Raw genomic sequence first — 20,744 nt, 5'->3', positions numbered from 1 at the left:
TCAAAGTTTGAGATAGATTTAATATGCTAATGCAGAGATACATCAAGCAAGTAACACTTCTGGAATAAAATAACATCTTCCCCATACAGGAGAACACAGAGCCATACATCAGATTTCAGTGCAATTCCTAGGAACTACTGAAAATTCAAAATGGAAAGGGAAGTATAAACATTGGAATATGTACTCCAGGGTATTTCCCTTCCTATCACCATTCTACTAGTTAAATGGTCAGTCACATTCAATATTTTATTCAATAGTAATAAAAAAATCCTTTAATTCTTTGGAATACAGTAAATGGTCTATTTTTGTCATAGCCACTAAACTCTTAGGACAAGGTCCAGCTCCTTTCACTTTAAATTACCTGAGATGCTAAGAACTTCTGCAACAATTTCTTTATGAGAGGCTCTATCTGCTGAAGAAAGTTTCTATTTTGCTTTTAACTGTCCTAAACTTTGATATTTAATTTTGTCTTGAAAATAAATACAATCTTATTAATCACTAAGATCAGAAATCCTTCAGAGTGCATTTAGAAAACATCTTGCCAGTTATCTTCTCAAGGATCTAAAATTCTGAGTTCATGAAAATCTAAAAAGTGAAGTTATCTAAAACACTAAATAACATTTTCCCATTACTTCAAATGAACTAATTAAAGTTCATTTCCTACTATACCTTTTAAGTCCTGTTTAAACTATGAAGTTCTTAATAGGTTTCAATTTCAGTGATATTTCTGAAGCTATGAGCTATAGCTATAAGTCTCATAATTCACACAGTTTTTGGGGGGAGGGGAGATGAGGAAATTTCTTCACACCTGAAATTCAATGTAGAAGACTTGATCCATCTTCTTAAAATGTTTGCTTTCTAAAATTAGTATTTCACATAAAAAGGAATACCCTTCTAGCAAAAGAAAGGTAAGAAATGCCACTCTTATGAAAGCAGTTTTCACTTGGCCTACCTGAAAGCTTTACAAAGAGAAACACAGCTGCAATCTTATAGACTGTTCCCCTTGTAACACCATACACAAAAAAAAGAGGACAATTACTTGATAAGCAAAACATTCACTACAAAATATCGTATGTTTTTGGTAATCTGTTTGCAGAGAGAGCAAAAATTGCTACCAAAAAATGTGACTAGCAGAAAGACTTATACTTAAGCCTTATACTATTACAGTAAAGTGCTATGTTTGGGCCTGTTCTTAACTACCATTATCCCAGTTTCTTGCATCTCAAAAATTCAATTATTTCTTCAGTTGTGAAAATAGGATTTCAAAAGGTCAAATCACTCAGTACGGAAAAGATCTTTGCTGATCTCCTCCAGATGAACACACTAACTCATGGTAAGCCGGAGAGGTAGAATGCGACAAAAAGACCCCTCCCCTCCACTATCAGCAATTTAAAAATGCAGTCTGGTTGTACAATGATCTAATCTTATCTACAGCTTGCACCTCCCTAAACTGGGACAGTCTCCTTGGGCAACATTCATGGTCCGGGAGAGCCCAGGGGCAGAGGGCCAGCAACTGAGAGCCCCACACAGCAAGGCTGGTGGTAGCGGGGCCAGAGCCTCAGCAGCTTGGCGGTGGTAGCAGGGCTGCGGTAGTGAGGCAGGGGCAGCCATGCATGCTGACCCAACAGCGAAGCTGGTACCACAGCAGCCCAACTGGGGCTGTGTGTCAGACCAGCAGCCGGGGAAGCCTGCCTGGGGCCGCAACAGCAGAGCTGGGACCACCAGGGCAAGCCAGCAGCCCGATTAGGGCAGTGTGCCAGACCGGCAGCAGGACTAGTACTGCTGCAGCAACCCGGCTGGGCAGCTCAGCCAGAGCCAGGTGCTGCCCCACAGCGGGGCTGGTGCCACAACAGCAGGGCCAGGGCTGTGCGCCACTGTGGGGCTGGGGCAGCTGGGTCACCCAGCTGAAAGCATTACCAAAGAAGCCGGAGGCAGGGAGGGGCAGCAGGCTGAGGAGGCCAGTGGCAGGGAACCTTCCTTGATCCAGCAAATTCCCTCATCTGGGACTGCGTAGGTCCCGAGGGTGCTGCACCAGGGAGGTCCAACCTGTTGCAGCTGCTCAGTAGCAAAGACAATAGCCATAAAATTAACATACATACCTTCAGCTAAAAATGCATCTATTTACCACTTCATTCTCAACATGCCTATTCCAATTTATACATACATTTCTCCTGTATTATCAGCACTACTGAGCTAGTAATAAAATAATGTTTTAATGGAATAGCATTTCCAAAGCCAAGTTAATGGCAAGATTTTTTAGCAGAGAAAATTAATACTGTCTAGATAGGATACAAATTGGTACGAGGATTTTTCAGACTACTCTGACAACTGGGATTCTTCCTTATTCAGTAGTTTGCTAAGGATGGCATCGTAGTAAGGGCTGAAAACCATCTTGTTATAGTTGACAAGTCGAACATACTTGACAGCGATTTCTTCCATCTCTTTTTGAATAGGGCTTAATCCCTCTGGAATAGCAGGAAATGATTTCTGATGACCAGAAGTCAGACAGTGCTCTAAAAATGTCTGGATTCGAGAATCTGGAAAAAAGGACCAAGATGATTTTAAAAAACAAAACAAAGCAAGTCATCAATCTTTTTCCTCCATGGTGCACTACCAAAAAAAATTGCTGAAAACACTGTGATGTGATGAGGTTGCAGAAGACCCCTTGGGGGTGCCTCCTGGAGGGCTGGCAAAGCCACTGTCACTCGCCTTCCTGCTCTATGGGGCTTCTCTCACACACCCTCCCCCAGTCCTGCTGGGCCAGCTCCGCTGGTCTCCCCCAGCCAAGGCCCTGAGCTGAGATCAATGGCCCTCAGCCTCCAAGAAGCAATGCAGACACTGAATCTCTTCAGGTCCAAGGAAAATGCAGTTTTGGGCCCAGCTTCCCGGGATACCATTCCCCAAATGGGATCAGAACCCCAAAGGAATTAATTAGGTAAGCCCCTTTTAGCAATGAAAGGGGGAATGTGCACACTGGTTGCTTCCCCCCCCTCCTCCCCCATAACAATTATTTACACTGGAACTGATAGAAAATAAAAGTGGTTTTATGAAGTACAAGCAGTAGGATTTAAGTGGTTATAAGTGAGAACAGGCAGAGCAAAGTAGATTACAAACTCAAAAGAAAATGCTTGGCTAACTAACACTGAAACCTCAGTACAAATATATTACACTCTCCCTACAAACACACCCTAAAACGGATTCTTTTCCAGCAAAGCCTTCCAAACCAAGGTTGTCCCTCACCCTGGGGTCTTTGTTTCCTTCCCTTCCCTCAGGTGAGTCCAGCCAGCCCAAAGACCAAACACTCCTACTTTCCTATTAGTTTTAAAGATTCCCTGTTTTGCATGGGAAGTCATCTGGCCAGTCCCTACCAACCACTGCTAAGACTTAAGGACAAAAAAGGCTGTTTACATATGATTGCTCAGACATTGAGGTGTCCTCGCACTGGAAACAGCCTTGATGGCTTTCCTTTGCACATTTAAAACCACAAACCATTCCATGCTCCATATATTTAACATTACACACAAGAATGATACATGCACCAAAATAAGATACACAGATCCAGTGGATTATGACATGAAGATTGATAGGTTACATGAGACAATTTGCCCAAAGCACCTTTGAGTTATGTAACTTTATGTCCATAAGTCCATTTCATACAGCATGGGGGTCGATCACCGTCCCCTTTGTTATGTACTTCAATCCAGAGACACTGCTGAGCACAGACTCCCAATTCTATGTTCTACTGTCCAAAAAGATCATTGTTTCAAATAACTGCAATCTCAGGAAGTAGACTTGGTGATGCAGGAGCCTGGGCAGCTCAGTGAAGAGCCAAGTTTAGAAATGATCTTCGAATTCCTACAGCTGACACTTTGGCAATTACATTTCAAATGTCGACTTGATTTTCAGAGCTGCCGAGCTGCCCAAGTGATCAAGGTAAGGCAGGTGAACTTTGCCTGGTGCCTGACCGTACATCAGAAGCAAGTGTTATTAAATAATAAATATTAAGTCATACCAAAAAAAAAAAAAAAAAAACAGCAAAAGAGAAGCACCTTGAAAACACAGCATAAACACTCCAGTATTACCTATCAGTTTACATATGGCGTTATCAGGGTTTGCCAGTGCCTGGATCTGTCCTTTAAGCCCCACCTCTCTCTCAGTTGTGAATGGTGTTAATCCATGTTGGGAAAGACAACTATTAACTTCAGCACAGACCTTCTCACCAACAGTCGCCAAAGATTCACTCAGGTTGAAGGAGCTAGAGAGACCATGAAGGAGAAAACCATTCCTTACAAGAAATGACCAAACAACAATCTTTGACTCTTTACAAATCAGCCCAGTTATAGTGATTTGAGCTGCCTCTCTCTAAGGGTATGTCTACACTACCCTGCTAGTTCGAACTAGCGGGGGTAATGTAGTCATCCGCAGTTGCAAATGAAGCCCGGGATTTGAATTTCCCGGGCTTCATTTGCATGAAGCCGGCCGGCGCCGTTTTTAAATGCCGGCTAGCTCGGACCCCGTGCCGCGCGGCTACACGCGGCACGGACTAGCTAGTTCGGATTAGGCTTCTAATGCAAACTAGCTGTACACCAACGAGGCGTAAAGCTAGTTTGGATTAGAAGCCTAATCCAAACTAGCTAGTCCGTGCCATGTGTAGCCGCGCGGCACGGGGTCCGAGCTAGCCGGCATTTAAAAATGGCGCCGGCCGGCTTCATGCAAATGAAGCCCGGGAAATTCAAATCCCAGGCTTCATTTGCAACTGCGGATGACTACATTACCCCCGCTAGTTCGAACTAGCGGGGTAGTGTAGACATACCCTAATGTAGATAAAAAAATGTTTCCTGCGGGATGACAGAGGGACGTCGTCACGCCACTCTGTGTCCCGCCTGCATCCTCCCTCCCCTTTGCCCAGTGCTCATGAGCTGGGGCTGCCGTGCCACAGCCTCCCCCATCCTTGGTGCTCAGAGAGAGAGCATGGGGCCTGGTGCAGCCTCGGCCCTGCCCACCAAGTGGCAGGTGGGGTGGGGGAGAGCCGGGGCGGAAGTGGCTGGGGAAGGGGATAGAGCCAGGGCTAGCTTGGTCTTGGCCCTGCCTGACAGCCAGGGAAGTGGAGGGAAGGAGAGCTGGGGCATGGCCTTGGCCTGGTGGCCAGGGGAGAGAAGGGCGCAAGCCAGGGCTGCCACACCTTGACCTGGCCCTCCTGGTGGCTGGGGGGGAGAAGAGCCAGGCTGCCTACCCCCAGAGCGAGGAGGGCTGGCAAGCGTAGCAAGCAGGGGGCACAGCCCCCTAGTATTAATAAATATGTTTCAGCCCAGGGTGTATGGCAGTCATCCTAAACCTACAGAAACCAACAATTCTATGAAGGATGGAGGGATACTAGTCCAAACTATGAAATGTGGTTAACTGCCAACAGAAAGCTGTGGACTTGGTAGAAGACTTCATATGAAAAATAGCAGTGACAGCAAATGGATTATTTGCAGCAGGATGCGTGGGCAAGGAAAGGAATGAGGTGGTTAATTTCCTTAGGAAAAGCTGCTAGCTTTGTACTCTTGCAGGAGTTAAAACCCTCCATTCTAATCACTTGTCCCTTCTAGCCTTCTTTAAGTTTCTTGAAATCAAGAGAGTAAGAAGCAGCCTCTGCAATCAATACTCGACTCACAACAAAATTAAACGACTGAATACCATGCCACAGTTGAACACAGCACACCTGAGAGCTACTAGATAGGGATCGGATACTCACGGAAGGTGCATTCCTGCCAATAACACCTTTATAATGGCTTTGATTTTGTCAGCAAACCATGGCAGACTGGAAAGTGCCACACCTGTTACACTGAACAGGACTAGGAGGATAGCACTGATCAAGATGAGCTCTTTCAGCTCCAGTTGCATTTCCTGAAAGCGGGTGTGGTCCATTAATAATGTCTGCAAAAGACAGAGAAAAATCAAAATGCAGGGCTAACAAAGTATAGTGAAAATGAAATTAGGAGGCCAGGTAACATAACGAAGATGGTTCTGAAAACAATTCCTTTAGTACACTAGCATCAAAATTGTATCCATCTTCCACTCGTTTGAAGGATGGTGCAGTGGTATTAAATTAATACCCAGGCCATTCTGAGTAAAATCCAATACAGAGTGTGAAATAAGCAGTATGCTTGGAAGCCCAAAGAGGAAATATTTTAACACCATTTGCTTCGCTGACAAGATTGCCAAATTCACTCCTAAAACCGGACTTCCCAGAGAGCAATGGAACTCAATTGCACTGATTATACATAGAAAAAAGATGCAATACTCAGAAAACAGGCCTCTTCAAATGAAAGCTTTCACTGTGGATAGAGATTCCTCTCTCTAGATTCAAGGGATTGGTGTTACAGTGGGATAGTGCATCAGTCTTATTTCTAACCCCTAATTACATAGTCTAGGCCAGTGTTTCTCAACCCTTTTTAATAAAGTATTCCTTTTTCAAAATAAAATTTTTTTTAAGTACCCCCAGTCCCTACAGTTTTCAGACACACAACATTTTTTTCTATCATTGCAACACATTTGTTTAAACAACTTAATTGTAGCCGGGTGGGCAATGACATTTTTGGGTGTAAAATATACAAAAATAAAGCGCTGTAAAACTTAAAACAAAAAATCAGTTTTCTCCAAATCTTCTCCAGTACCCCAAAGTGGTTGAGAAACACTGGTCTAGTCTAATATGATGCATCTAATCCATGCAAGTTATCTGTAAAGGACACTAACAGAACAACAAGGACTAGCAGGTGACAACCCCGGTGTTTTAACAGAGCAGTATCGGTAATCTTGCACCATACCTGGCTTTATATCATGTTTTTAGTCTCTCACTTTAATGAATACTAATTCAATTGACAAAAATAAAAGAATGTTTTAAAATGCTTATGTTTCATCTTTTAATTACAGTAAAACTCCGATGGTCCGGCATCTGATGGTCCGGCATTCCTGATGGTCCGGCACCATCAGGAACCCGGAAGTGCTCCGGGCAGCCAGACCATTGGAGCTGCTCTGCCCCCAGCTTCCCGGATTCAGTCGCTGCTAAAACTGACCAGCGGCTGAATCCAGGAAGCCGGGGGCAGAGCAGCTGGGGCGCTGCCAGGTAGGTACTGTAGCGCTGCCCCTTAGGGCTGCGGGACCAACCCGGCAGCACCCCAGCTGTGCCTGATTCAGCCGCTGCCGAAACTGACCAGGGGCTGACTCCAGGAAGCCCATGGCAGAGCAGCTCTGCCCCGGCTTCCTGGAATCAGCCCCTGGTCAGTTTCAGCAGCAGCTGACTTGGGTACACCTGGGGTAGAGCAGCTGGGGTGCTGCCAGGTTGGTCCCCGCAGCGCCAACGTGCGGCGCTGAAGGGACCAACCCAGCAGCGCCCCAGCTGCTCTGTCCCAGGCATCCCGATTCAGCTGCTTCTGAAACTGACCAGCGGCTGACTCCAGGAAGCCCGGGGCAGAGCAGCTCTGTCTCAGGCTTCCTGGAGTCAGCCGCTGATCAGTTTCAGCAGTGGCTGACTTGGGGACACCTGGGGCAGAGCAGCTGGTGTGCTGCCGGGTTGGTCTCGCTGCACCAAGGGGCGGCACTACCGGATGAACCCAGCAGCGCCCCAGCTGCTCTGCTGAAGGGGTCCCGATTCAGCTGCTGCTGAAACTGACCAGCAGTGGCTGAATCAGGGACGCCTGGGGCAGAGCTGGACTATCGGGGGGGGGGCTATGAGGGGTCTGGGACCAGACCCCTCATAGCCCCCCCTTCTGATAGTCCGGCATATCTGATAATCCGGCACCCGCTGGGTCCTAAAGGTGCTGGATTATCAGAAGTTTACTGTACTCAGCATCTCTTTGTTTCCAGACAAACTCAAAAATATTCTTTTAAGATAAATTCTTTAAATTTATTGGATTACTACATTCAAAATAAAGCATAAGAGTTATCAATGGCTCACAGCACACCAGTCATGATTTATACTGAACAGTGTAAAGTTTTGTAGCTCAGTTGTGAACGTTCGTTTTCTGAACTCTCACACATCCCTGCCCTCAAAACAGTTACAGGGAAATACATTAGATGGTTCATAAGATACAAGCTGCAATCACTATAAAGGGGAAAGATTTTGTAGAGTTCACCTAGAGTGGGCAAGCAGCTCCTTGATGACTTAACTCAATGTCAGTTCTCAGCATGTCACACAATCCTTATGCTTCTCCTCCATCAAGCTAAGTACAATGGTCAAATTCAACAGACTAACTTGAGGATTACAGGGACACCACCGCAGAATCGAGCTGCACTGCTTCTGCAATAACCTGAAAGCTGCACGCTAATTTACATTCAGAGATTTGGGGTCAGAATCGTCCCAGCAATGGAGTAGCTGGAGAGGTCTTAAAGCTAAGAAGATAAAAGACAGCTGACTAACAGTATCAAGACAGGCTGAACCTCCCAAAACTGGGAATCTCAGGTCCGGCAACATCCATGGTCTGGCAGGGGACCAAAGAGCCCCGGAGGCGAGAGTGGGACCCAACTGGAGAACACAGGGCTGGGGAGCCCTGGCTGGGCCAGGTGGTGGCTGGGGAGCCCTGGTATTAGCGGAACCAGGTGGTAAACAGGGAGCCCTAACCCAGCCAGGGAACCCCTGGTGTCAGCTGGGCCAGGCGGTGAATGAGGAGCCCCTGCCCTGGCTGGGGAACGCAATGCAGCAGTGGCGTCAGGCAGCTCTGGGCTGGAGAACCCCAGGGAAACCTCAGTGGGAGCAGGAGTAGTCCCAGCAGTGGGGCCAGTGGCAGCTGGGCAGCCCCAGCCAGGGAGCTCCCTAGCATTATCTGGCCAGGGTACCCAGGGAATCCAAGGTGGCAGTGGTGCTGGGGCAGCCAGGTGGCCAGAGAACCCCCACTGGCAGTGGGCCAAGCGGCCCCAGCCAGGGAACTTCTCAGCTTCACTGGCTGGAGAACCCAATCCCTGGTGGCAGCGCGACTGTGTTGGCTGGGCGGCCCTGGCCAGAGAACCTTCGGTGACAGTGGGGCCAGGTGGCAAAAGGGAACTCTTGGCCATGGAACCCTTGGGAATCCCCAGTGGCAGTGGGGCGGACGGCTTCTGAGCAGGGCTGGTGGTGGTTAGGTGGCCCCAGGAACTCCAGGGAGCCCTGGCGGCAGTGAGTCCGGCAGCAGGGTGGGAGCCCCAGCCTTGGGAGCCCGGAAGTGGGGCAGCCAGTAGGGGAGCACTAACCTCCCCGGTCCGGGACCATTCAGGTCCCAAGGGTGCCGGTCCAGGGAGATCCAACCTTTACTACAAAATCCTAAGAGCTATGCTGTGAACCTCAGACACAATAGCCATTAAACGGAGACACTTTGCATACATGAAACCAGTCACTAGTGAACATCTTCTCAGCTGTGCAGGGAGAACTCTGCAGCTGTTTTCCTTACGGTGGCTGCAAGCCACATCATAATGCCATTTATGAACTGCTGCAGTGAGAGACCATGGCACAGGGTCAGAGTCACATTGACAGATCTAACTCTCAGACAACTACAACAAGCCACACACAGAAATCTCATAGTCCCTAAGGGAACATCTGTTAAAGTAGAAACCTGGGGGTAGGCAATAACTTTTGCAGGGGGGCCACTTCCCACATTTTGGTACATCAACATGGGCTGGCTTTGGGCCCCCTGGAAGGGGCGACCTCAGGCAGAAGGGGCAGAGCTGGGGGTAAAAGCATGGGTGTGTGAAAGACACAGACTGAGTGTGTAGGGCACAGAGACTGGGAGAGAGTGTGTGTGGGCTGGCTGCTGCAGAATAAGCTTCTGAAAGAAGCCAGGCTGTCTCTTTAAAACAGGGAAAGCTGTCCTGCTCTGGTGTCTCTCCCCAGCCCCACTCTGCAGAAATGGGGTACAGGATCAGTGGGACACCCTGACTTCAGCCCTCCCTTCTCCCCTCAACCCTATCCCTCCTTGCTCCCTCCTCCCGCTCTGCACAACTAACAGGAGAACCTTGGCTGCAGGACAGAGCAAGGTGGGGGGACCGGGGGCAGCTGAGCACAGGCTGTGGGTTGTAAGTCTGCACCTCTGCTAATCAGCTGGGCCAGCCAGAGAGATTCTTGGCGAGTCAGTTTCAGCCCCCAGGTCCGATTTTTCCCACCCCGAGTAACCTGATAAAAAGAGTATTTTGTGATCTGTATTACAGTAGCATCTAGAGATCCCACCAAGAGTGGACCACTCCTGTGCTGGGCATTGTGCAGTGTCAAACAATCTCTATCCTGAAGAGCTGAGAGTCCTAAGTACACATCGCAAAAAAAGTGGGAGGTGAAACAGAGGTACAGAATAGGCAATGATCTGCAAAGGGGGAGCCGGGGCAGAACCCAAATCTCCCGACTCCCATTCCAGTGCTCTCCAGCAAGGATCAGCAACCTGTCAGAAGTGGTGCGCTGAGATTTAACTTACTCACTGGTATATACAGGTCCGAGTGCTGGTGACACTTTTTAAAGCCCATAATAATCCTACCTACAGCAGCTTCATTAACAAATCTGTGAAGACGCAGATCGTACTGTTTAGCATGGCCCTTGGCCTGGCTTTGCCTTGCTGAGGTCTCCGCTCACGAGCCGCTGAGTGTTCAGTCAGCCACCCCAAATAAACTGTCCCCTACTTCCAGCTCACCACATGGAGGCCAGCACCCAGGCACCCTCTTTACCTCCCCTGTGGAATCTGCTCCCCCCAGCCCAAATGGGGGCTGGGATAAATCCTGCTTCTCCAAGTGGCAGGCACCAGCCGTCTGTCCGGTCCTAACTCCCAGCTAAAGCACAAATTATCCACCCCTCTCCCACCTCTCAGCACAAACTACCTCCCTGCCTCCACCTCAGCCCAGTGCCAGCACCCCCTCTTTCCCCACCCAGCCCAGGCAGCCACACACATGCTGCCCCACTGCCACAGCTCCTTTACCAGAGGAGCAGCCCCCGCCCCGCTCTCAACGCCACTCGCAGCCCCAGTGCTGAAGGAGCAGCCCATGGGGCCCAAGCCCTGGCCCCTGGAGCTTGCCCAGCTGAGCCCCCACCATCTCCAGCAGCAGCAGCAGCAGCAGCAGCATCTCACCTGCTCTCTGCTGCTTCCACTGGACCATGTCTGTAATGGAGCTTGCTGGGCGGAGAAGGGGGAGAGCCCCAACCGCTGGCTGGTGCGCAGCCAAGTCGGCAGCCTCCCCGCCTGCCTCCCGGAGGTGGTGCTGCAGCTGCGCCAGCCACAAGGCTCAAGCAGCAGTGCAGGGGAAAGGGGCAGGTCTGAGCTCCCGCCCCGCTTGCCTGTGAAAATCGGCTCATGTGCCACCTGTGACACACCCCAGGGCAGTGTTTCCCAATTGGTGCTCCTCGGAACCCTGGGGTTCCACGGAGCACGAGGGGTTCCGCAAGGAGCCGGCGCTCCCCCGCCCCCTCTGAAAAAGAGAGAGAGAGAGCCCGTCCCTGCCATGCGCGACCTTCCCTGAGCTCCCCCTGGCTGGTGCTGCTGCCCTGTGCAGCACGCTCAAACCAGCAGGTGGAGAGACACCCAGACGTGACATAACGTCACAGCCCGGGATTTTAAAGTTGATGGGTGCTGTGATGAGCGCATGGCTGAGTTGCGGGTTCGGAGTCCGGGGACAGAGCACAGACTCCGGCCCCACAAAGTGGAAGGCAGAAGGTACGGGAAAGGGAAAGAGATGGGGAGGGAAGGGAAGAGAAGGGAAGGGGCTTGTGCAGAGGAAGGTGCTTGTGCGGAGGGGAAGGCACCCCGGGAGCGCCGCAGATTGGCCGCCCGCGCCCCGGGCGCGCGGCGCTTGAGGGGGGCCCTGCCCCCAGGCGCGCAAGTGTCCCCGCCCTCTGGTGCCCGGCAGGCGAAAGGGACAGGGGTGGAGGAGAGACAAACGGCAGGGGGCCAAGCGCAGACAATGAGGAAAAGGGCAGGAGGAAAGGTGTTAGTGGGAGGGGGACAGGGTGATGCTGGGAGGGGAGAGGGTAAGGGCACTGGGGGCTAGAGGGATGAGGAGAGGTGCTGGGAGAAGGCTTGAAAGAAGGGGAGGGCAGGAGGAAGGTGGGGATGGAGCAAGTCATGTGTGAGGGCACAGGGGCATGAGGGGAATGGGGACAGAGGGTGGTGAGGGGGGGCATCAGGAAAAAATGGAGCAAAGGGGGCAGGGGAAGTGAGGGAAGGGGGAGGCACCAGGAGGGTGCAGGTTAAGAGAAGGTGCAGGTGCCAGGGGATTCTGGAGGGACCACCACCAGAGGAGAGAGGCAGGGCAGGTGTGTAGAGGGAGGTGTTAGAAGAGGGGATGAGGAGGGGTAGCTCACATGATCAGAGTGGGGCTACTGGAGGAGTGGGCACAGGGGGGAGAGAAGGGCTGGTGGAGGAGGGCAGGTCGCAGGAGGGCTGAGGACAGTGAGAAGAGCAGGAGTCAGGACAGCAGAGGAAGATGAGGAGTCGGGGGGCAGCAGGCACCAGGGGAGCTGACATGGCAGCAGAGGGAAAAGGTAGAGGGTTAAAAATATTTAATAACTTGGGTGGCACAACCAAACAATCCACATGAACTCAATACTGGTGCACAACACAGAATTCATTTTGCTCATGTGAGGAAACTCTTAGGCTATGTCTACACAGGTTGTTTCTTGCACAAGAACACACGGCCAGTGTAGACAGGCAGCAAATTTTTGCGCAAGAGCAGCCGCTTTGGCGCAAGATCGTGCCAGTGTAGACACAGCCAAGGGTAGGGAGGAAGGCAGGGGCAGGGAATCAGCACTGGCTCAGCATGTCTACATGGTTTGGAGAAAGGTGCAGGGAAATTGAGCTCAGCTGGGTTGCAGAGTGGGGAGGTCTGGGGAGCTGGGCTGGGCTGGGGTGGGGTGGGGTGTGTGTGGAGCTCAGAGCTCAGTTTGACTGCAGGAGGAGGGAGGTGCCGGGAACCGGGGCTAGACTTAAGGGGAGGAAGGGACAGGGAATTGGCTCTTGGCTCAGCAATTTTGTGGGGCTTGGAGGAGGTGCAGGGAAACGGGGATCAACTGTGCTGTGGGGGAGGCATGCAGGGAACCAGTGCAAGGCTCAGCTGGGCTGAGGTGGATGGGGGAGGGCATACAGAACAGACGGGGAGCTCAGCTGGGCTGTGAGGGGCTGCAGGGAACTGGTGCTGCACTCCCTTGGACTGTGAGGGATGGTTTTGGGGGAAGTGCAGGGAACCAGCTGGGGTGGGCAGCTTAGTTCGGTTGCAGGGGATAGAGGTGCAAAGAAGCCTAGTGGGGAAGGGGGGGGGGGGAGACCAGGAGCCCTGAAATGACCTCCCCGGTCCAAAAATTCCTCATCTGGGACCAGTCAGGTCCAGAGGGTGCCAGATCAGGGAGGTCCAACTCCTACCCAAGTCCCCTCCTTGCACCCTCCCTCGTAGCCAAACACCCTCCATCCAGCCTGCTTCTGCACCCTACCTATCTGGTCTGCACCCTACCCAGACCTTGTCCCCTTCCGCCCCCCAGCTCCCTCCCAGATCCTGCACCCCATCCCTATCCCGCTCCTTGGCAGCCCTGCCATCCACCCTAGCACCGCCCCGGCCCCAGCACCTTGCCTCACACCCCAGGACTCAGCACCACCCTGGCCCCAGCCCCAGCACCCTGCCATCCACGCTAGCACCCAGCAGCACCCTGTTCCTTGTTCCAGCACTCTGCCAGTCACCCTAGTGCCCAGCAGGACCATGTCCCTGACACCAGCACCCTGCCACCTGCCTGTCCCAGCACCTTGCCCCAGCACCCTGCCACCCGAGCCAGCATCCTTCCACCCAGCAGCACCTTCTCCCCAGCCCCAGCACCCACTAGCACTCTGTCCCCTACCCCCACCAGCACATTTGGGACCACATTAGTGAGGCTTGGGGGTTTTTGGAGGAGCTTTTTTTGTTTTTTTGCATCTCACTTGTGTGTCCCCAACTGACTTTTCTGTGGGTCAGTGACCTTTGACTCAAAACAGGTTCCTCACCCCTCTCACATATCAAGACAATGCTAAAACCTTTTGAGTTTGACATTTTATTTAAAAATGAAGCCAGGCCAACAAGCCCCCAATTGGGACCAAACCCCCATTTCACTGCAACATCATAACACTCCTGCACCACCTGACCCCAAATCTGAGCCTATCATACACTGGAACCCCTGTCCTGAGCCTCTTACATCCCCAAACTCCTGCATCCCCACATTCTCAGTCTTCTGCCACAACATTCCTCCACCAGCCACACATCACAAATCTGTGTCCTGAGCCCATCATACTCACAAACTTCTTGCCCTGAGTCCCTCACATATCCAGCCCAAACTCCTGCACCTTCACATCCACAAGCCCTGGCTTGCTCCGCACCCCAACCTTCCACCTGAACCCAACTCTCCCCAGCCTAGAGCCCCCTCCCTGAGTCAACAGCCCTTTCTCCTGCATCCAATTTCCCTCCCAGAGCTTGTACTTCTCACCCCTTCCCACACCCAAATCCCTCATTCCCACCCCACACCTCACTCTCACTAGGTTGAGACAAGTATAAGGGTTGGGTATAGCAAGTGATGGAGAGGAGGGGAACAGAGCGGATGAGGCCTCACAGAAAAGAGATGGGGGAGTGTCTTGGGGAAGGAATGTGAATTTCATGAATTGGTGGGTCCCCCTCTCCTCCCCCACCCCACCCCCCCCCCTTTTTTTTTTTTTTTTTGCTTGACAAATGTAGGGTTCCTTGAAATTTTGAAAAGCTGAAAAGGGTTCCTCAGCCAAATAAAATTGGGAAACACTGCCCCAGGGGTTGCCGACCCCTGCTCTATACAGTAGATGATGTTGCCTCCCCTCCAGTTAAACAGCAGTTTTGGGGAGGAAAAATGAATTCAGAATGGAGCTACACTATTAAAAGAATTGCAAGCAATCCAGTTAAAATACTAAAAGATTTAGGATTCATGTCCAGAACAAGGTTAATGATCCAAATGACTTCTGCTATAATCACCAAAATCAGCATAAAAATGAAATAAAAGAAGCTAAGTCTTCTCTTAAATACCTACCTCTGGGAAAGGCCTGTGCATATGATCCCACTTAAGCAGCTTTAGATATGCCCGATTTTGTACAGCCACAGGACACAATGCAGAAACCACACTAGCAGCAGCTCCAGTGCCAGGGCAAGGTGGATTTGTATGCCTCAGTTTGGCAAGATCATCTGATGCTTCTTGCAACCAATCGGTGACAAAGTCTAGACAGTCTGAAAGGAAGTGTTTCGGTTAAAAAAAAAAAATCTTACTTTCAGGAGTCAACCTTCCTCCCCCGCCTGTCCATGAATAATTTTCAAATAATTCCACTAGTACGCTCTCTAACTATTCCAGGTGCTAATTACTGAGATGCGTTTTATTCATTTTATGATTCAAAAAAATCTGGATACCAAACACAAATGAATACGGAGAACCTCGTGGAGAGAAGCTACAAGTTACTCTGGCATACTACAGAGAGTTGGAGAGAGATACTGTGTGAGAGACTAGCACGTGGAAGCTGATTTAGAGAGTCGTATCTTATATTGATATCCTGGATCTGGGTTTGTTTTTTGGTCTTTTAATGCAGAATTGTTCCAGTAAATTTCTCTAATCAAAGCCTAGGGACCACAAGTATCACTATATGAATTATGGAGCAAACTATTTATTTTGGTGGGTTCTTTTGTTTGAGAAACAACATGCAATTTAGAGGAGGAAAATAATTCATACTTGGTTGCTTCTCAAAAATCTTCTGAAACTTCTGTCTTTCGTATTCAACAGACTGTTGCATTAAATGTGGCCTAATGCTACTAACAGCAAAGTTAGCCATGTCCATTTTCATTAAGTCTAATACAGAGAAAATTGCTCTGAAAAAGAAAAAAAAAGTTAGTTTTTCAAACAAGCCTGCACACGTTTAAAATGTACAATTTGCAAGACTTAGCACAAATTGTCCAAGGGAATGAACTGTTAAAAACTTTTAAAAAACATTCTATTATTAACCTGAACCCTGGGGAAAGAGCCATGGCAATGAGGCTTGTTCCCCTGTAAAGAAACTGAGAACATAGTAGAATCTTTTTCACAGATCAGTTCTCTTAGAACATAATTGTCGAGGATTATCCGGCCCTCTGACTACTACCCCATGCTACTCATCCATGTGGGCACAAATGATACTGCCAGGTGTGACACTGAGCGGATCAAGCGTGACTACAGGGCTTTGGGAGTACAGGTGAAGGAGTTTGGGGTGCAGGTGGTATTCTCTTCGATCCTTCCTGTCAAAGGTAGGGGCCCGGGCAGAGAGAGGTGCATCCTGGAGGTGAATGCCTGGCTGCGAAGATGGTGTCGCCAGGAGGGCTTCGGCTTCCTTGACCACGGGGTGCTCTTCCAGGAAGGACTGCTTGGCAGAGATGGAGTTCACCTTTCCAGGAGCGGGAAGGCCTTGTTTGGACACAGACTGGCTAACCTTGTGAGGAGGGCTTTAAACTAGGTTCGACGGGGACAGGTGAGCAAAGCCCACAGGTAAGTGCTGAATGTGCGGGACTGGGAGATGGGTTGGAAATGGGGGAGGGGGAGGGACTATGGCCTATAATGGCAAGGAGAAAGGAGGGTCAGGGCACAACAGGGAGGCAAGACCAAATCAGTATCTTAAATGCCTATATACAAATGCGAGAAGTATGGGTAATAAGCAGGAAGAACTGGAATTGCTAACAAATAAATACAACTATGATATCATTGGTATTACAGAAACCTGGTGGGATGGGACGCATGATTGGAATGTTGGTATGGAAGGGTACGGCTTGCTCAGGAAGGACAGACAGGAAAAAAAGGGAGGAGGGGTTGCCTTGTATATTAAAAATGTACACACTTGGACTGAAGTGGAGATGAACGTAGGAGATAGCTGTGTAGAGAGTCTCTGGGTTAAGCTAAAAGGGGTAAAAAAGGAGGGTGATGTCATGCTAGGAGTCTACTACAGGCCACCTAGCCAGGTGGAAGAGGTGGATGAGGCCTTTTTTAAACAATTAACAAAACTATCCAAAGCCCAAGATTTGGTGGTGATGGGGGACTTCAACTATCCAGACATATGTTGGGAAACTAACACAGCGGGGCACAGGCTATCCAATAAGTTTCTGGACTGCATTGGAGACAACTTTCTGTTTCAGAAGGTTGAAAAAGCTACCAGAGGAGAAGCTGTTCTGGATTTGATTTTAACAAATAGGGAGGAACTAGTTGAGAACTTGAAAGTGGAAGACAGTATGGGGGACAGTGATCATGAAATAACAGAGTTCATGATCTTAAGGAAAGGTAGAAGGGAGACCAGCACAATTGAGGTAATGGATTTCAGGAAGGCAGATTTTGATAAGCTCAGAGAACTTGTAGGTAAGGTCCCATGGGAAGCAAGACTGAAGGGAAAAACAAATGAGGAGAGTTGGAAGTATTTAAAAAGGACGTTGTTAAGGGCCCAAAAGCAAACAATTCCGCTGTGTAGGAAAGATAGAAAATATGGCAAAAGACCAGCTTGGCTTAACAAGGAGATCTTGCATGATCTCAAAATAAAAAAGGAGTCCTAAAAAATAGAAACTAGGACAAATAACAAAAGATGAATATAGGCAAGCAACACGGGAATGCAGGGGCAAGATTAGAAAGGCAAAGGCACAAAATGAGATCAAACTAGCTACAGGCATAAAGGGAAACAAGAAGACCTTTTATAAATACATTAGAAGCAAGAGGAAGACCAAGGACAGGGTAGGCCCACTGCTCAGTGAGGAGGGAGAAGCAGTAACAGGAAACTTGGAAATGGCGGAGATGCTCAATGACTTCTTTGTTTCGGTCTTCACCGAGAAGTCTGGAGGTGTGCCTAACGTAGTGAATACAAGCAGAGAGAGGGTAAGTTTAGAAGATAGGATACACAAAGAACAAGTTAAAAATCACTTAGGAAAGTTAGATGTCAGCAAGTCACCAGGTCCTGAGGAAATGCATCCCAGGATACTCAAGGAGCTGATAGAGGAGGAATCTGAGCCTTTAGCTATGATCTTTGAAAAATCATGGAAGACAGGGGAGATTCCAGAAGACTGGAAAAGGGCAAATATTGTGCCCATCTATAAAAAGGGAAATAAGAACAACCCAGGAAACTACAGACCGGTCAGTTTAACGTCTGTCCCAGGGAAGATAATGGAGCAGGTAATTAAGGAAATCATATGCAAACACTTGAAAGGTAATAAAGTGATAGGGAATAGCATGGGTTTGTGAAGAACAAGTCATGCCAAACTAATCTGATAGTTTTCTTTGATAGGATAACGAGCCTTTTAGATAAGGGAGAAGTGGTGGATGTCATATACCTAGAGTTTAGTAAGGCATTTGATACGGTCTCGCATGATATTCTTATTGATAAACTAGGCAAATATAACTTAGATAGGGCCACGATAAGGTGGGTGCATAATTGGCTGGATAACCGTAGTCAGAGAGTTGTTGTTAACGGTGCTAAATCCTGCTAGAAAGGGATAACAAGTGGAGTTCCGCAAGGGTCTGTTTTGGGACCCGTACTATTCAATATCTTCATCAATGATGTAGATATTGGGATAGAGAGTATGCTTATTAAGTTTGCAGATGATACCAAACTGGGTGGGGTTGCAACTTCTTTGGAGGATAGGGACATAATTCAAAGTGACCTTAGCAAGTTAGAGAAATGGTCAGAGGTAAACAGGATGAAGTTTAATAAAGAGAAATGCAAAGTGCTCCACTTAGGAAGGAACAATCAGTTCCATACATACAAGATGGGAAGCGACTGTCTAGGAAGGAGCATGGCGGAAAGGGATCTAGGGGTCATAGTGGACCACAAGTTGAATATGAGTCAACAGTGTGATGCTGTTGCAAAAATAGCAAATATGATTCTAGGTTGTATCAACGGGTGTGTTGTAAGCAAAACTCGTGAAGTCATTCTGCAGCTCTACTCTGCACTAGTTAGGCCTCAGCTGGAGTACTGTGTCCAGTTCTGGGCGCTACATTTCAAGAAAGATGTGGAGAAATTGGAAAGGGTACAGAGTTTAGTTTGGAAAAAAGAAGATTAAGGGGGGACATGATAGCGGTTTTCAAATATCTAAAAGGGTGTCACAAGGAGGAAGGAGAAAATTTGTTCCTCTTGGTTTCTGAGGACAGGACAAGGAGTAATGGGCTTAAAGTGCAGCAAGGGAGGTTTAGATTGGACATTAGGAAAAAATTCCTAACTGTCAGGGTGGTCAAATATTGGAATAAATTGCCAAGGGAGGTGGTGGAATCTCCCCCTCTGGAGATATTTAAGAACAGGTTAGATAGACATCTGTCAGGGATGGTGTAGACGGAGCTTGGTCCTGCCTTGAGGGCGAGGGGCTGGATTCGATGACCTCTCGAGGTCCCTTCCAGTCCTATGATTCTATGATAATCACATGCTGAATGTAGGAAAGACTTGAGTTGTCAACCTAATATGAGGTTTACTGCTATGCATCTGTTTACTCTCTCCTATGTGAATCTTTGCTCCAAAATGGAGCTAACGGAGCCCTGGGCTACACCAGGGAGTTATTTCAAAATAACAAGCAGAGCATCCATACTACCTGGTTATTTTGAAATAACTCCTGCTTTCCACAAGGAATAACGCTTATTCCAAAATAGTTATTTTGAAATAGCAGTAGTGTGGATGCTCCATTGCTGCTATTTCGAAATAGCTCCTCCCCAGAGTCATTCAGCGTAATTACTCACCAGTGCTTCCTGGGGCTTTAAATTGAGGTAGTGAGTCCAAATTAATGGAGCCTATCTGAGACTAATGTTGAGGCTTCCCAGTAGTGTGAACATGCTATTTCGTTGCAGGTTTTTTTATTATTATTTCAAAATAAGTTATTTTGAAATAATTTTCTAGTGTAGACATGCGCTAAGTTTAAAGGTCATGGAAGAAATTAACTTCAGTGTCTACTTACGTGTGAACAACTTTTCCATTCTCCAAAAAGGTATTCTCTTTTAAGGAAACCCTTACAATTAGAGAATGTTAGGAAATATCTTAATCAGGCAAGAGAGACCAATGACATTACTGATGACTTTCAGGGGTGTGAATGGTTAACCCATAAGCATCACCCAGTTACATGATGCTCACCAATTATGGTTAACCTGTGGGCCAGTGAAGTTCCTGGCCCGTAGCAGGTCCAGCCCAGCCAGAGCAGCCCCAGCCCCCATTTAATCGGTTAACTGGTTACATTTAACCAGTTAACTAATTAACCAGGATTTTACATCCCTATTCCCTGTAGCTGTTGAGATCTTCCACAATTTAATTTAAGTGAGATAGTAACAAAACGGAAAATGACATCTAAGCCCTATATACTTTCCTCGAGTGGAGGGAAGAATTGGCTGAAGAAGAGCCTAAAGCTGAGGAAACACTTATTTTCTAAAGTATTAAATATATCAGCAGAAATTAAAAGTGAAGGAATTCACAATTTTTCTTAAATCAGTCTCTCAATATCCAGAACATTTTCTCTTATCTATGTATGACATTTCAGAAAGACTGTTTTCAAGGAGAAAGCTACAAACGTTTACCTTTAGCCCATCAGAACCAAAAGGGTCGTTGCTAATAGCTGCTGGAATTTTCTTCTTTATAAATTCTGCTGCCCCCTTCCCCGCTTGCTTTATATTTCTTAGAAAACATTTTTGGCTAGCAGACTGTACGTTCCACAAGCATGCTCAGGCAAAATCTGGATAGTTAACAAGGATCTATAACCAAATACAATTAAGTGGCCCTCAGTGTGAATCCTTGCAATTCCATCATGTCATTCCAGTA

General features: G+C 48.4%; 1 protein-coding gene across 2 annotated transcripts in view; it reads right to left on the bottom strand.

Annotated features, from left to right (window-relative positions):
• Nucleotides 1–20,744, bottom strand: part of TCP11L1 (t-complex 11 like 1) — a 34,374-nt gene continuing 13,630 nt past the window's right edge. The window contains exons 6-10 of one of the 2 annotated variants that reach the window (XM_075927812.2): nucleotides 15,683–15,819; nucleotides 14,996–15,189; nucleotides 5,738–5,919; nucleotides 4,083–4,255; nucleotides 1–2,537 (exon numbers count right to left, since the gene is read on the bottom strand). In XM_075927812.2, coding sequence (XP_075783927.1) covers nucleotides 2,317–2,537; nucleotides 4,083–4,255; nucleotides 5,738–5,919; nucleotides 14,996–15,189; nucleotides 15,683–15,819 — 907 coding nt within the window. In that variant the 3' untranslated portion in view covers nucleotides 1–2,316. The remainder of the gene's footprint in view (nucleotides 2,538–4,082; nucleotides 4,256–5,737; nucleotides 5,920–14,995; nucleotides 15,190–15,682; nucleotides 15,820–20,744) is intronic. The other variant, XM_089778611.1, reaches the window with a different exon arrangement.

This window comes from Pelodiscus sinensis, chromosome 5, assembly GCF_052426305.1.
Source record: "Pelodiscus sinensis isolate ZL-2025 chromosome 5, ASM5242630v1, whole genome shotgun sequence".
NCBI classification, from domain to species: Eukaryota; Metazoa; Chordata; order Testudines; family Trionychidae; genus Pelodiscus; species Pelodiscus sinensis.
The sequence above is the reverse complement of the archived record's forward strand: the minus strand, read 5'-3'. Positions and strand labels throughout refer to the sequence as shown.